At 53.6% G+C, this 14,022-nt stretch overlaps 1 protein-coding gene across 1 annotated transcript in view; it reads right to left on the bottom strand.

Moving 5' to 3' along the window:
- The window catches only part of LOC122366731 (protein MTSS 2-like), a 70,075-nt gene that overhangs the window by 53,462 nt on the left and 2,591 nt on the right, over positions 1 to 14,022 (bottom strand). The window contains exons 2-3 of the mRNA XM_043339265.1: positions 13,734 to 13,906; positions 5,390 to 5,451 (exon numbers count right to left, since the gene is read on the bottom strand). Of these exons, the coding sequence (XP_043195200.1) occupies positions 5,390 to 5,451; positions 13,734 to 13,835 (164 nt within the window). The 5' untranslated portion in view covers positions 13,836 to 13,906. The remainder of the gene's footprint in view (positions 1 to 5,389; positions 5,452 to 13,733; positions 13,907 to 14,022) is intronic.

Here is a 14,022-nt window from a genome sequence, read left to right as displayed (position 1 = left end):
TGTGAACAGAAGAAAGGGAGAGGTCAGATCGAGAAGTCACCGGGCTTACAGCGCCGGGGAGCTGTGGAGTGTGGACAGACAGAGCAGGGGTCAGAACGAGAGGTCACGAGGTACTTACGTACACGGGGAGAGCTGCGGGCATGGGTGGAGCTTTTCCAGGGAAGTTGGTGGGGTGCCATTTGCCAAAGGCTCACACAGTCACATGGCCGCAACAGCCACAATTGCAGTAATAGCAAAGACGCAACAAAGCTACAGCTGCAACAGAGTTGCAGCCACATCAGGAAAGTTGTGCAGTCGTTGCAGGCACCTGATAGGTTAAATCGCCTACTGGAGCAGCCCAGGAGACGGTAAGATCAAAGCTGCACCGCTGAGCCGTGCAGCTCAGGTAGGTAAAACCCCAGACACGAGTGTGGGGAGGGGCAGCATTTGTAACCGTTCATTGTGCTGGGTATCGATCAGTACTGACCCAGAAACGGTCCACAGAGCCGCGCACACAGCGTAGTGGCAAGGTGTGATGCATCATTGACATGACGTCAGCGGTTATTAGGGGGCAGTACGGGTAGCAGAGCCGCGGAAAATGTCAATCACGCGTGAACAAAGGCTGGGAAGGAGTTGATTGAAATTCCCACCGATGCCGGATCTGTAGTAAAAGTTCCTGTGAGTGTTGTAGTGTTATCACCTAAACGTAGCTCACGAGCTTTCTCGTTTCTGTCAAAATTGACAGGTCCTGAGAAAACAGTGGTTTTAGTTCTTGTCGGAGGATTTAGTCGCCACCATTGCGGTTTTAGGTGAAAATATAAGCGATTAGCGGCGTACAGAGGGCTACCTCAGGGGGTAATCGTTCGATGCTCTTTAGACACGCCCATTTTTACCGAAGTCCTTCAGCTAATGAGCGATTTGCGTGGTGATCGCTCATAAGATACAGGCGAAGTAACACCAGCTCATTAACCATTTGGCATGTGTAGCACCTGTATTACCAGCTCCTGAGCCAGCCAGTCATCAATCATGGAATGAAGGCGGCGCAATGTCGTTTAAAATAAACGTTTTACACGTCAGACGCGAGTGGCTAAGCCTACCGACGGAAGCAAAATCGTCGGACCGGATAATCCACCCTGTAATCGACAGAATACGTCGCGCCCCGTCTCGGCCTGGCCCTACGGTAACCACAGTCACAGCGACTGTTCCAATACGGAGTTTCCGCACCTCCCGAACACCGGCTGTCCATCTGTCATCATTGTCGGCCCGCCAACAGCCCTGTCCGGCCGCTCTGTCATCAGAGGCGACACATCGCCCGTAACTGCACGACTTACACCATGCGCCACTGTCTGTATGTGTGGGTGCGCCACATAGGAGCGTTTGGGGGTAATCAAACCCACCCAGGCCTCGGGGAGCGCCGGCGGGCAGCCGAAATAGTCCGACCCCGATCGAACTGACCGGTCGACGCCCACTGCGCTGCATTGTGCGGCCCACTTTCACCAGTAAATCGTCGAAAGCATCGCGTCGAAAACGTTGAATCGGAAACGTCACATCGAAAGCGTTGCGTTTAAGTGTCACGCCACCTAGCGTCCTCCCTGCGTCTTGTTCTTTACTTGCCAACTTGCATCGAACGTCTCGACGCTGCCTTTTGATTAATGAATGCTTCATCAGCCGGTGACCTAAACCTGTCACAGGAATGTCCCAAGGAATGTCCTTCACCGTCCTGGCTCCTTGTGTATTGTGTCTATGCCGAACAGCTGAGACAGCGCACGGGAGGACATTGTCTCGGGAGCACGGTGAGACATTGTCTCGGGACGACGGGTCTCCATGGATCCCGGCGCGGTGGTGAAATATCGCCAGCAGAGGCTGATGTGAAGGCCGCCTTTACTGGAGCGGAGCGAGTCATTATCATTGTCTGTTTTAGGTAGGCCGGCAACAGGTCACCCAGCGGCTGTATTGATTGGAGTGTGACTATCACCGGTCTCTATTCGAGTCAATAATTGCAAAGGTAACCGGCCGAGAGCGTTTGCATTATGACAAATTCCATGAATATCTGAGATTGCAGCATATATTTGACAACCGTCGGAATTGATAGAATTTTGCGTATTGTGATTAAACAAGATTGATAATCTACTACTAGCCCTTCAAACAAATTACCTACACCATATCTCATCACATTACAAAGAAAGCCTCATCATTTGATAGCATTAAAATGAACGATCGCATCAGGCAAAAACACCGCTAACTTCAAATTGCCTCATTCAAAGTATCCAATCAATCCAGCGCCCACTATCACCAACACGGAGCGGGCGGAAAGAACAGGCGCCGTCCCCTGGCCGACGGAGGGTGCCAAGTATTTCATCCGGCCGCCTATAACGACCAGCCATCGGTCCCGATTGTCCCATAGACAGGCGCCGTTCGCCCTGATGGCCAATAACGGCCATATGCGTCGTCCGCGACGAGCACCCCTCCCCCCGCTCCCCCGTCGCCCGTCTCATCTGGAGACAGAGAAGCCCGGATGAGACCGCTACCCCATCAGTGCTCGGTGCTATCGCCGGCCGGTGTAGCACCTTCCCAGAAAACCAATCCTCCTGGAAGATCCATCTGGGCACCGTGTTGCCAAGACGTCTATCTGACTCGGGGCACGCCCTGCAGAGACCCCTACACCTCCCTCCTGGGCATGTGGCCAGCAAGAAAAGACTCGCTCTGACACCACGTCGATGTCTCTGACATCGTGTCGACACCTCTGACACCAAGTCAGAGCCAGCATTGTGTGTGTATCTCTGAAGGACCAATGTGTCCACACTGATACCCCGATCACGCACGCACAGTTACCGACAAACACAGGTCGTGAAACGACCGGAGGGAGCATGGGACGGGCCTGCAGTACAAAACTAGGCCAACAGCGCCTCGTTGTGAATTCAGCGCACATTCGAGCTCCAGTTTATTAGGAAACTCGTCAATCTTCCGGAAGGTCACCGCAAAGAGCCCCAGCCGCCATGGGGCTACAGTGACCCGGAGACGAAGCAAACGCACCAGGCCCAGGTCAAGGTCACCAAGTGACCTAAGTGGGCGGCGGTAAAAGTAATGGCGCTATAAGAGACTAATAGGTCACATAGTGCCGCGAGATATCTCTGGGGTTTCCACGCCATCCCGATCGCCATATTGCCAGCCGTGTTATCTACTGCGGTGCAGCTGGAGTCAGATGATGAATGGCAGATGCCTTTGGCTCTCTAACAGCGATTAGAGCGGCAATAATGACGATCAAATAAGCCCAGCTGGCCATCTGCGACTTCACTTATGATATTTATCACATCCACTGTAGGTACCTAATTACACCTTAGAATATCAAACCGAAACATAAACAAGCCGAGAGAGGACGCTAATCGGTTGCTATGGCTCCATCAGTGATGGACCGTGCAGAAATGACGTCATTTCCGGCAATCGGCTGTCCTGGCCCAGTGAACAGAATAAACACAATGACGATAGTGTGCTCAACACGCCCAGCACATTACATGTACTAATCAATGACCGTGCAGACATGGTGCAGGCTAGGAGTTAGGACAGGGCCGCGGCTGGATTTCTCGGTATTATCAGATCTGTTTAAAATGATAGCCAACAAGGATGATTTTGATTCGGCTGACGGTCAGTCGAGATGAACACGAATTTACACTCGGGTTAGTTGTGATTTGTTTGCTTTAGTATCGGCTTGACAGGTGTTGAAGGATCACGAATTACTCATGTTAGAGTACCTCATACAGCCACGAGTTTTGCCAGTTTAGATTAGGTACAGTAGCTTATATAAATTTCCTCGATTTGATTTCAACACAAATGGCGGCTGGCGCATTATCGGCCACCATTCAGGGGATGGGATTAGAGTGAGAAACTATCGGCCATTACTAGAAGATTAATCCTTAATCTGGGTACTAATTCCCGCTGAATTACGGCGATTTACTGGCTGATAGTTCAGTTGCAGGAAACCGGCCACCATCTTGGCAACGCAACCATGGTGCATTCATGCATTTATGAAATGTGGGTGGCATAAGATGGGATGCAAATCACAAAGACTTACGGAGATTGCCTCAATATTCAGAAACGGCCCTGGACCAAACGATGCGCAAAGCGGCGCGATACGGTAGGAGCCGCACCTAGCTTCGAGCGCAACCCATCCGTTATATCCTACACAAATAATGCACGCCGTCGGGTCCCGACACGACAGCGTCTGATTGATGACCCCAGTTTTTACGTCCCGCTGCGTCACCTGTACGGCAGCTCCCAGCCGCAGATACTGGGGTCAGTCAGCCACCCCCGCCGGCCGCAGAACTGCGCGATCGTGAAACTGACAGTCACCAGACCCTCTGCACTGCCCCACGAGGCCAGGTCATGACCATTACACCCCGCCGGGCCCCTGTTGCCGCCCGGGGGGGGGGCGTGTTTATATAAATACTGACGTCACAGGTCACGCAGGTCATTAGGGTCACCGCGGTCGACTGAAGGTGGCTCTGTTGAACGGGATGTAAACAGTCCGCCACCGCCGCTGGACTGTTTCAGAGTCGGTTCACAGGGCCCGCCGTAACATACAAGGCCGCCCCTGACTAACCGCAGTCCCTCGCGACCGTCGCAGCTTCAGAACCCACTATTTACAGCACTTTTTGCAATTCTAAAAGACCTCAAAAGATTGTGCAAACTTCTTCACGGATGTGAAGTTTGTTGAACCAAAGATAGAAACTTCTCATCGTCCCCGTAATCAAAATGCATGCTGTTTACGTCACCATGACGTCATAGCCAGAGTTGCAGCAAGTCCGGGTCCGTGTAATGGGATCAGAAGTTGCTGGCGCCTCTGACTGGCCATTCGCATCCATATGCCTCCGTCACCTGTTCAACTGAGACCGGCTCCAGCGTCCTGCCTGGCCACAAATCTCTCCTAAATGGGAGGTGTCTGTACCATCTGTTGGCTTATCTGTCAACTGACGTCATCCGGCGATCGGGGAGCGGGGGTAATTAAATTTGCGGTGAGGGTTTATGCTCAGTAAAGTGTATTTTTCAGTTTTACGAGCCACCATATCTGGAAGAGCCAGTACCGTTCGACAGATCGCTAACTGGGCGATATATCGTCAAATCTTACAGCTATAAACGTCATCTGATTTTGATGATCTCTGGAGTATGGACCCTGTGACATTTGTCTGTGACTTCTGGTCCCCGAGTGTATCTCTTCTGGCCCTCCGTGTGTGAATCCTGAGTCCTGAGAGTGACTCCTCGACTCTGTGTGTGATTCCTGAATTCTGAATGTGCATTGTGACTTGAGTGAGCCTCCTGACTCCTGTGTAAGACCTCAGGTTCCTGGGTGTCATTCGGTGACTGAACTGAGTGCTGGATGCATGTCGCTTTGACGCACACCGGGTGCGGTACTCACTTGAGGCAGGAGTGGAGACGTGACGCGTTCTTGACCATCTCCTCCCACAACGGCTGGGAGCCCTGTGGACAACAGAGAACATACAGTCAGCTCCATGAAGCTCCATTAGTAGCACACGTCGTAGGTTTTCATTGTGACATGGGAGGGACAAGTCGGCTGGGAAACCGGACACTGGACAGCGAACAAAATATGATCGGAATGGAAATGAGTAGGCAGTGACATCCACAGTAGCAAAGTGTTCACTTGAGAAATACAGCGGGTGGGATCCCTGAGGACACGGCAGACGAGTACAGGTAGGCAAGGCATTCCGGCATTGAGTCAAACTCCGCCACCATCACTGTCGACAGCTTCAAAAGCTCTGCCCCTCAGAGACGGACAGCATACCCCGGAGGCGGCTCCGACTGAAAGGCTGCCGCCGATAGACAGATGATCCCCTATCAGCGAGATGGCTACCGGTCTTCAGACGCCCGACATCACATTTATGGCCGTGAATCATCGCCAGCCTCCACAGCGGCCGCACCTGTCTCTCGTACAAAGTCGCACAGATTCGTACAGACATCCGAAGGTGAGGGGTTCAAGCTGTGCATCAACACTCCGAGGCATCAAAACCCGTCATCGCCTACAAATCCAAACATTTGGGGAATGAAGTCGATTCGGGGTAACATGCGTCAACCAAAACATGGCGGCCACAGCTGCGATAAGAGGGAGCGTGATGGAAAGAGAGAGAGAGAGAGAGAGAGAGAGAGAGAGAGAGAGAGAGAGAGAGAGAGAGAGAGAGAGAGAGAGAGAGAGAGAGAGAGAGAGAGAGAGAGAGAGAGAGAGAGAGAGAGAGAGAGAGAGAGAGAGAGAGAGAGAGAGAGAGAGAGAGAGAGAGAGAGAGAGAGAGAGAGAGAGAGAGAGAGAGAGAGAGAGAGAGAGAGAGAGAGAGAGAGAGAGAGAGAGAGAGAGAGAGAGAGAGAGAGAGAGAGAGAGAGAGAGAGAGAGAGAGAGAGAGAGAGAGAGAGAGAGAGAGAGAGAGAGAGAGAGAGAGAGAGAGAGAGAGAGAGAGAGAGAGAGAGAGAGAGAGAGAGAGAGAGAGAGAGAGAGAGAGAGAGAGAGAGAGAGAGAGAGAGAGAGAGAGAGAGAGAGAGAGAGGAGAGAGAGAGAGAGAGAGAGAGAGAGAGAGAGAGAGAGAGAGAGAGAGAGAGAGAGAGAGAGAGAGAGAGAGAGAGAGAGAGAGAGAGAGAGAGAGAGAGAGAGAGAGAGAGAGAGAGAGAGAGAGAGAGAGAGAGAGAGAGAGAGAGAGAGAGAGAGAGAGAGAGAGAGAGAGAGGAGAGAGAGAGAGAGAGAGAGAGAGAGAGAGAGAGAGAGAGAGAGAGAGAGAGAGAGAGAGAGAGAGAGAGAGAGAGAGAGAGAGAGAGAGAGAGAGAGAGAGAGAGAGAGAGAGAGAGAGAGAGAGAGAGAGAGAGAGAGAGAGAGAGAGAGAGAGAGAGAGAGAGAGAGAGAGAGGTGCAAAATGAGACATTGCACGTCACCACATCTCCCAACCATCACATCAGCAGTGAAGGGCGCGGTGCGCCGCCACATAACTGCTGACGTGCGGCCAGCAAACACCGCGGCTACTGACAGCCCAGGGCTGCTGCAGCTGCTGCTGACAGCTCAGGGCTGCAGCAGCTCGCGCGGACAGAGCTGCTGACGGCCGCTGCGGGCTCCGACAGCCACGCTCTGTGCGGCTGGGACAGGGACATGGTGGGGAGGGGGAGGGGTGGGGAGCGCCGACACGGAGGGGAGGGAGTGGAGGGAAGGCAGACACAGCTCGTCCCGTCACATTCGCTGATTAGCAAGACGAGCAGCGGCGCATACGAGGCGGCGGTGGCGGCGCAGCGTGACGAGCAGTGGTGTGGGGTGCGGCGAGGAGCGGCGCAGAGGTGCGGCAGTGGCAGCAGAGGCGAGCGGAACAATAACGGAATGGGCATATTTGCGGCAAAGTGGTGAGGACAAGGGAATGCCTACCTGCTGCAATAAAAAAATACCAGAAAAACATCGACCGGGTCAACAAAATGAATGATGTCACAAAAAGCAGATAAACAACTAAAAAGGCATAGCACGTCACCAAAATTTACTAATGTGATCTAATTACCAGCCAGTGATAATGACGATGGCGCCGAACAGTCGCGATTCCCCGGATAAAAACACGGCACAGAGAGTGCCGGCGGGCCCGCTGTACCAGAACAATACCCGGCCGATATCGGGCCAGTCTGATCCCCGGGGAGTCGGATCGATCGATGATGGATGCTTTTATCCCCGGTCAAAGGTCAAGGTCACCCAGCGGCCGGGGCAGCCGTGCGTGGCGCTGGGAGGGGGAGGGGAGATCGTGACGGCCGCGTCACGCTCCGCCACGCGCCGTGACGTTACGGGTGACGGCAGAAGAAGCGGAAACCGTACGGAGTCACGACGGGACGGCACTGAATGTCCGAGGTGACAGCTTCAGTGCCGCTAGTTTACTAAATAACGTCAGCGGTTCGAATAGAATAGACAGCTGATTAGATCAATAGGAAATGCCGCAAATCATCGCCGGGTTATTCAACCATCACGGGGTGTTCTATTCTCGCCACGATATTTATATTTCCAATAAATAATTTACGGAGATTACTGAATCGCCACTCGATATCATGCAAGCCACGCTTCCGATACACATGGATTCCATGAATTTAATAACCTATTTCCAGTGAACTCCAATATCCCCTGCTCGGAATTCAAAGACAGCCAGACTCCGCTCGCCAATGGCAGCCAATCGCTGCATTGATGACCCTACGAGCGCGGCGTCGGGCTCAGAACAGAGCGCCACTGGTGAGTGTACCCATGTTTTATATCCACGATATACATGATAACACAGCAGCGTTTGCCAGTAGCGAGAGCCGAGCTCATAGTCGACGACACGTAAAGAGCAGTGAACAAAAACTCTGCGATAGTGAAGCTAATAACGATGAGGTGGACCAAACGAACCAATTTCTACAAGTGTTTTACGATAATAACTTCCCTAGTGGCAATATGATTATCACATTTGCCGGAAAAAGTAATTGCTTTTCGGAGCGAGACCTGCGTATTACATAACCTGTCTACATTAGCGGTGTGTCTGTGGATATAATGAGCTCTATTTCTGGCCATGGCTGCAGTGTCACAGCCACCAGACTCGACCGAGGGACACAAACACAAACCAGACACTAACACGGAGCGCACATACACACACGGACACCCACACAGACACACAAACGGCGACAGGGCGGCAAAAAAAAACGGCGCTAATAAACCTGAGCCTGGCTGAATACGGCCTTGGCTCGGGGCCCATAGGAGGCGGCGGCTGGGCTTGTTACCATGGGATCGACCTGACCTGGCAGCTCGCATCGCCCCATCGTTAAGCCCCTCCCCCCGCCCCTCCCAGCCAAGCCTAGGGTCATCGAACGTTCACAGCTCCCCCGGATACTCCTCTTGGCCAGAATGAAGCTTTTAGACAACTCTCCACATTGCTGATTTCTTCACCAGCACTGTCAACAATATACCCGAAATCAAGGTTGAAAGCAAGTTTTTGAAGTGAATTCGTAACTTCTGGAATCGCACGCGTGACGTGACCTTATCAATTATCTCCCCCCATTGACCTGACACTAACCTCTCTTTCTGAAACCAGTCCCCAGCATGACCCAACATCCCAGTCCCGTCCCTCGTCCACTCCGCTGCCTCGCCCACCCATCTCGACAGCAGACGTCACACAAACTCAGCCCGATTCGGTGCGCACAGTGACCACCCCCGTCTGTCCATTACACTAGTCCGCCCGCCCTGTCCATTACACTGGTCCGTTCTAATTCGCACAGTCCGTCTAATTCGGACCGACGTCGGACCAGCCTCGACTTGCTGTAAACATGGTGGTGGTAGACGAGCAAACATGGTGGTGGACGAGTAAACATGGTGGCCACAGATTGACAGAGTCGGGACACGCCCTCCCGTCCGACACGCAACATGGAGAGCGAGGAGGGGTCGTGCAGCGCTGCTCCTCCTGCACGGGCAGTGATGGGTGTGGTGAGGCGGGGATGGGGCGGAGGGGGGGGGGAGTGTGGGACGGTAGGCAGGAGGAAATGTGAAGTTAGAAATAAAAATATGAAATATGAAATGCTCAAATTGTCCATAGAAAAACAAATGCATCAATGTTCCCCATTCCACGGTACACACTGCAGTCTACACCATGCACAATGCACATCCCACAAATGCCACCTGACGGCTGACGGTTACATCCAGCGGTTCCTAACGACTATCCCGAAACCCAGCCACCACTGAACACTATCCTGACACCCAGCCGTCAGTGACCACTATCACCAGCCGGTGCTCAGTGCCTCAGACCGACCGGTCTTATCCGCCGCTCCAGGGGCAATCACGACCCGCCGAGGGAGCCATTTCTCAAATAGAATCCCCGTTCGATAGGGTCGGAGGACGTCTCAGAGGCCGGCTGTGGTGGCTGGACGGGTGAGCGGGTGTTCTGGACTGTCTGCTAACGGCAGATATCTGGGGCAGACAACCGAGTTCAATTAGACAGCGCTGGGCGGCACAAGACGCCGCCAGACGGCACAGATATGCAGGCTTAGCCACAGACTGCCAGATACTACAAGACACTTCACGTAGACATCAAAAGTCACTGTCGGCGACCGGCAGAAGGAAGCCTCGCAAAACACCACTTGGCTTGTTACCGCCAGATAAAAACAACAATCGATAACGATCATAAAACATATGTAAACATTATCCTACTCCTGATATAAGCGATCACAACCAGCCGCCAATACCGACCGATGAGTTTATCCAAACACCACCCCTTACCACTCAGAAACCACAAAACATAGGCCAGAAACCGCGAAACGCCAGTGGGCACAGGCCACAGCCAGCCACTACTGACCACCAGTCGACATCACCGACCACTACCATCCCTTGTCCTGAAATAAGCTTAGCAGCTCCACCACCTCGCCCAAGCTCTTTGCTCGCTCTGCCGCTCGACCAGCACAGTTTCTCACCTCCTTCCCAAGCACAGCCCTTCCCCACATCGGCCACATCCCACCCCCGGCACAGCTCACCACAGCTCTCCAAGCATAATCCTACACCACATCCCACCCGGCACAGTCTCCCTCCTTCTCCCCGAACACGACCGCACAACCCTTCTCGCCAGCACAGCTCCCCACAGCCCCGGCAGCTATGCTGTTCATTACGCCGCCGGCCCGGCCGAGCTGCGTCTCATTAGACCAGCCGCCCCGAGCCGCGATGGATGGACGGGCAGCCGGGGAGCGAGGTAGCCAGGGAGCCGGCAGCTGGGGAACCGGGGAACTGGGGATCTGGGGAGTCGGGAAGCCAGGGGGAGGCGGAGAGACGGTGCCCAGCACAGTTTTTATCAACGCATGATAAGGCACTGGACACCAACACCTAAGGTAGGTAGGTAATAGGCGTAGACAGCCGGTCTACATGACACTACAAACAGTACCTTGAGTCACAGAGATTAGCAAGATGTCTTTGGGCTGTCTTGGCCGGTACAGCCTCAGAAAAAGGACTTGGACTGTTGTGCTATACGGACGATTGGGCCAGTAGTCACAGAGACGGGTGTAGGTATGGATAGTGTAATGGATTGTCTTAGATATATTGACCGGTACGCCTCGCGAGACGGGTAGAGTCGGGTGTCCAAAAGGACGTCTGGTCAGCCGAGCGGGGCTTCAGAAGCCACACAACCGATCACGTGCCTGGCATAACGATACGGCACCCCCGCCGGCGGCTCCGGGCCGGCGGCACGTGACTGGCTTTGGAGTTAGATCGGCGATTCATGGACGATTGGGATTAGTTTGCATACGTGAGTGGTGCAGTTAAAACAGTTCGTGACTGACGATTATGATGAGGTCCGATAAGCGTAAAGCACCGGTCAGGAGCACGGCCCACGGCAGTCCATTGGGAGAGTTAAAATCTCGAGCTATAGGTATTGTCGGTTTTCATCGGTATTCGTCAGGCAATATTCACATCTGGCTTCAAGTAAAAACCGCCACGAGTCCACATAAACCAGCGCCCAGGGCAGTAATAAGGAATACCAAAACTATGCAGAGAGCCGCCAAGACAGCGGCGGCAACGGCTGTATGTAAGTACTTCTAGAAAGTAGAATCCCCTTAGAATCCCCTATCAGCCGTCATCAAGTTAGTACAACGCACGTCACTGACACACTACGACAAGTGGTGTGCACTGACGACTGACGCTCAATCCAAGACCACCTCGCGAAGGCCCGAGCCCCCATACAGGTTACAATTTCAGTATGCGTTATTACTTATTCCACCCTTTTCTGTGGTTAGACGAGATTTTCGCCGGGGCTCTCGGACGCCACACATAAATCGCGAAAAGGCATGATCCACAAAACGGCACGAATTACGCGCCGCTTCCGCGCCGTTATATATGGGCATTATGCTTTCTCATAAGCATCGCACGGCCCCGGCATATATCAAACGCGTTCAGCCATGTAGGTATGCGTCCGCACGTTCTTCTCGGCCTTTTCGCAGGACGATCGCTGCTGGCTGGGCGGAGATTTTGATGTCATTTTCGGGCGCTGAGACATATGAGTGGCGGCGCGTCCAAAACTTTGTCGACCTGCCGTCCCGAGGGGTAGAAAGCCGTCACAAATGACGAGCCCAATCCCTGAGGCGGGAGTCCCCCGCGATGAGATGAAAGGTCAGAGCACCGAAACAGAGAGTGCGGGCTGTGGTGCTCAGGTGCTTAGGGGCACGGCTAGGGTCACTGGGATGTGTGAATCATGCAGTTGGTAGCTATAAGCAGAGATTGGTAAATCTACTGAGATTAACATATTTGAAACTACATACTTAGGCAGCAATATCTACACAGAACAAATGTCTCTTTTTGATCCATTTGCTCCTCCATTTGCTGTTCTTTAAGAAACACTGTCATCCACGCACAACTGTGACGTACGTGCTAAAGACAGCTCATCAACGGCATATACGCTTCAGTGATTGCTACATGAATGCCTGCAGGATGTTATTTGGAAACCGTCACATCGTGTTCCCCAGAGGCGTCCAACACGGTGTAAGCTGAAAACTACGCAGTCTAGTAAACCGCAAAATGCCTAATTTCCTGTCACTTGCGCAAAATGGTCAACATGCATTTACTGAAAAAAAAAAAAATATTGAAATATAAACCGTCGCCACACATTTTAGTTCCCATTTGGCCGAGTTGAAAAAGAGTATAAAAATCAGCATCATCTTCACGCTGTCAGGCTCCCCAACATCCCATTTTCGTTAGAGCTGACAGTGTAATCCCATGCCGTCACCTGCGACTATTTCGGCGCCATCAGCCCGCAATCACGATCAACTAGACTGTTTGATCCAAAGATTACTGATGTCATCCTTGTATTGGTCTCTTTACAAGCCTTACCCTTTCACAGATATTCAATATTCAGAGTCAGAGCGAGCACGGTGATCCAGCCCAACACCTAACTCTGAGGAAGTAACTGGACCACCCTGACCCACACATTACACCTTGTTCAGAAAACGCCGTGGCATTCCCCTCTACCCACCCCTGCCACGGATCAAGGGGGTCGAGCCAGTATCCTAAGCGGTCGGTTACCGCCCCCGGCTATCGGTCAGCTGAGAGGACGGACCGGTCAGCGGCAGGTCACTCTCAGAGAGTGGTCGGTAAAAACACGGCGCCAAACGGACGGACGGCGGTGCACAACGGGGCGGGTAGAGCACTTAGAGAGGGAGGGAGGGAGGTGGAGGGGAGGAGGGGGAGAGGGAGGGGGAGGGGAGGGACAGAGAGCGAGAGAGAGAGAGAGAGAGAGAGAGAGAGTAGAGCAGAGCAGAGCAGAGCAGAACGGAGCAGAAAAGTGCATATAGCAAAACGAGACAGGGTAGACTGCAGGGAAAAAGGAGAATGACAGCTGCAACGAAGAACTCCATCCCCTCCCCGCCCCCATCCTCCGTCCCTCGCACCCCACCGTCACCGTCCCACCGACCGGATGGCGTCCGGTGGCGTCAGCTGGATGACGCCGGTCCGATGACACCCGCCGCCGCCCGTCCGTCCGGTCAGCTGGCGGCTCCGTGACGGTCGGTCCGTTACTCGGCCCCGCGCCGTCCGCCGCACGTCGGCCCCAATCGCCGCGCCGCAGGGAAGACGGAGGGAAGTCGGAAGGAGAGCGGAACGATGGAAGGAAGGAAACTGGAGGGACGACGCTAGGACAACGGAGGGATAGCCAAAGTTATCAGCGGGGTGAAATATTTGGGCATTGGTCTGCTGCACAGCAAAGCGAGCGCATGCACGGATGCCGCGGGCTGCAGCAGTGACCCACCTTGAGGTCGCCGATGATGGTGGCGAAAAGGCTCGCCATGACGCCACACGCGTCCTTGTCCTTCACAATGCTCTCCATGAGCTGCAGCACGGCCGTCTCCATGGCAACAGGAGATGAGGCGCTCAGCTGATGACGTCAACACTGGTTCCGGCCGCCGCACCGCTGACCGGCCGCTGGAACGGACAGAGGTGAACGTCAGCGGGGAACAGACAGCGGGGAACGAACAGCGGGGAACGAACAGCGGGGAACGTTAGCGGGGAACGGACAGCGGGGAACGGGCAGCGGGGAA

This window comes from Amphibalanus amphitrite, unplaced genomic scaffold, assembly GCF_019059575.1.
Source record: "Amphibalanus amphitrite isolate SeventyFive unplaced genomic scaffold, NRLGWU_Aamphi_draft 000827F_arrow, whole genome shotgun sequence".
Taxonomy (NCBI): domain Eukaryota; kingdom Metazoa; phylum Arthropoda; class Thecostraca; order Balanomorpha; family Balanidae; genus Amphibalanus; species Amphibalanus amphitrite.
The sequence above is the reverse complement of the archived record's forward strand: the minus strand, read 5'-3'. Positions and strand labels throughout refer to the sequence as shown.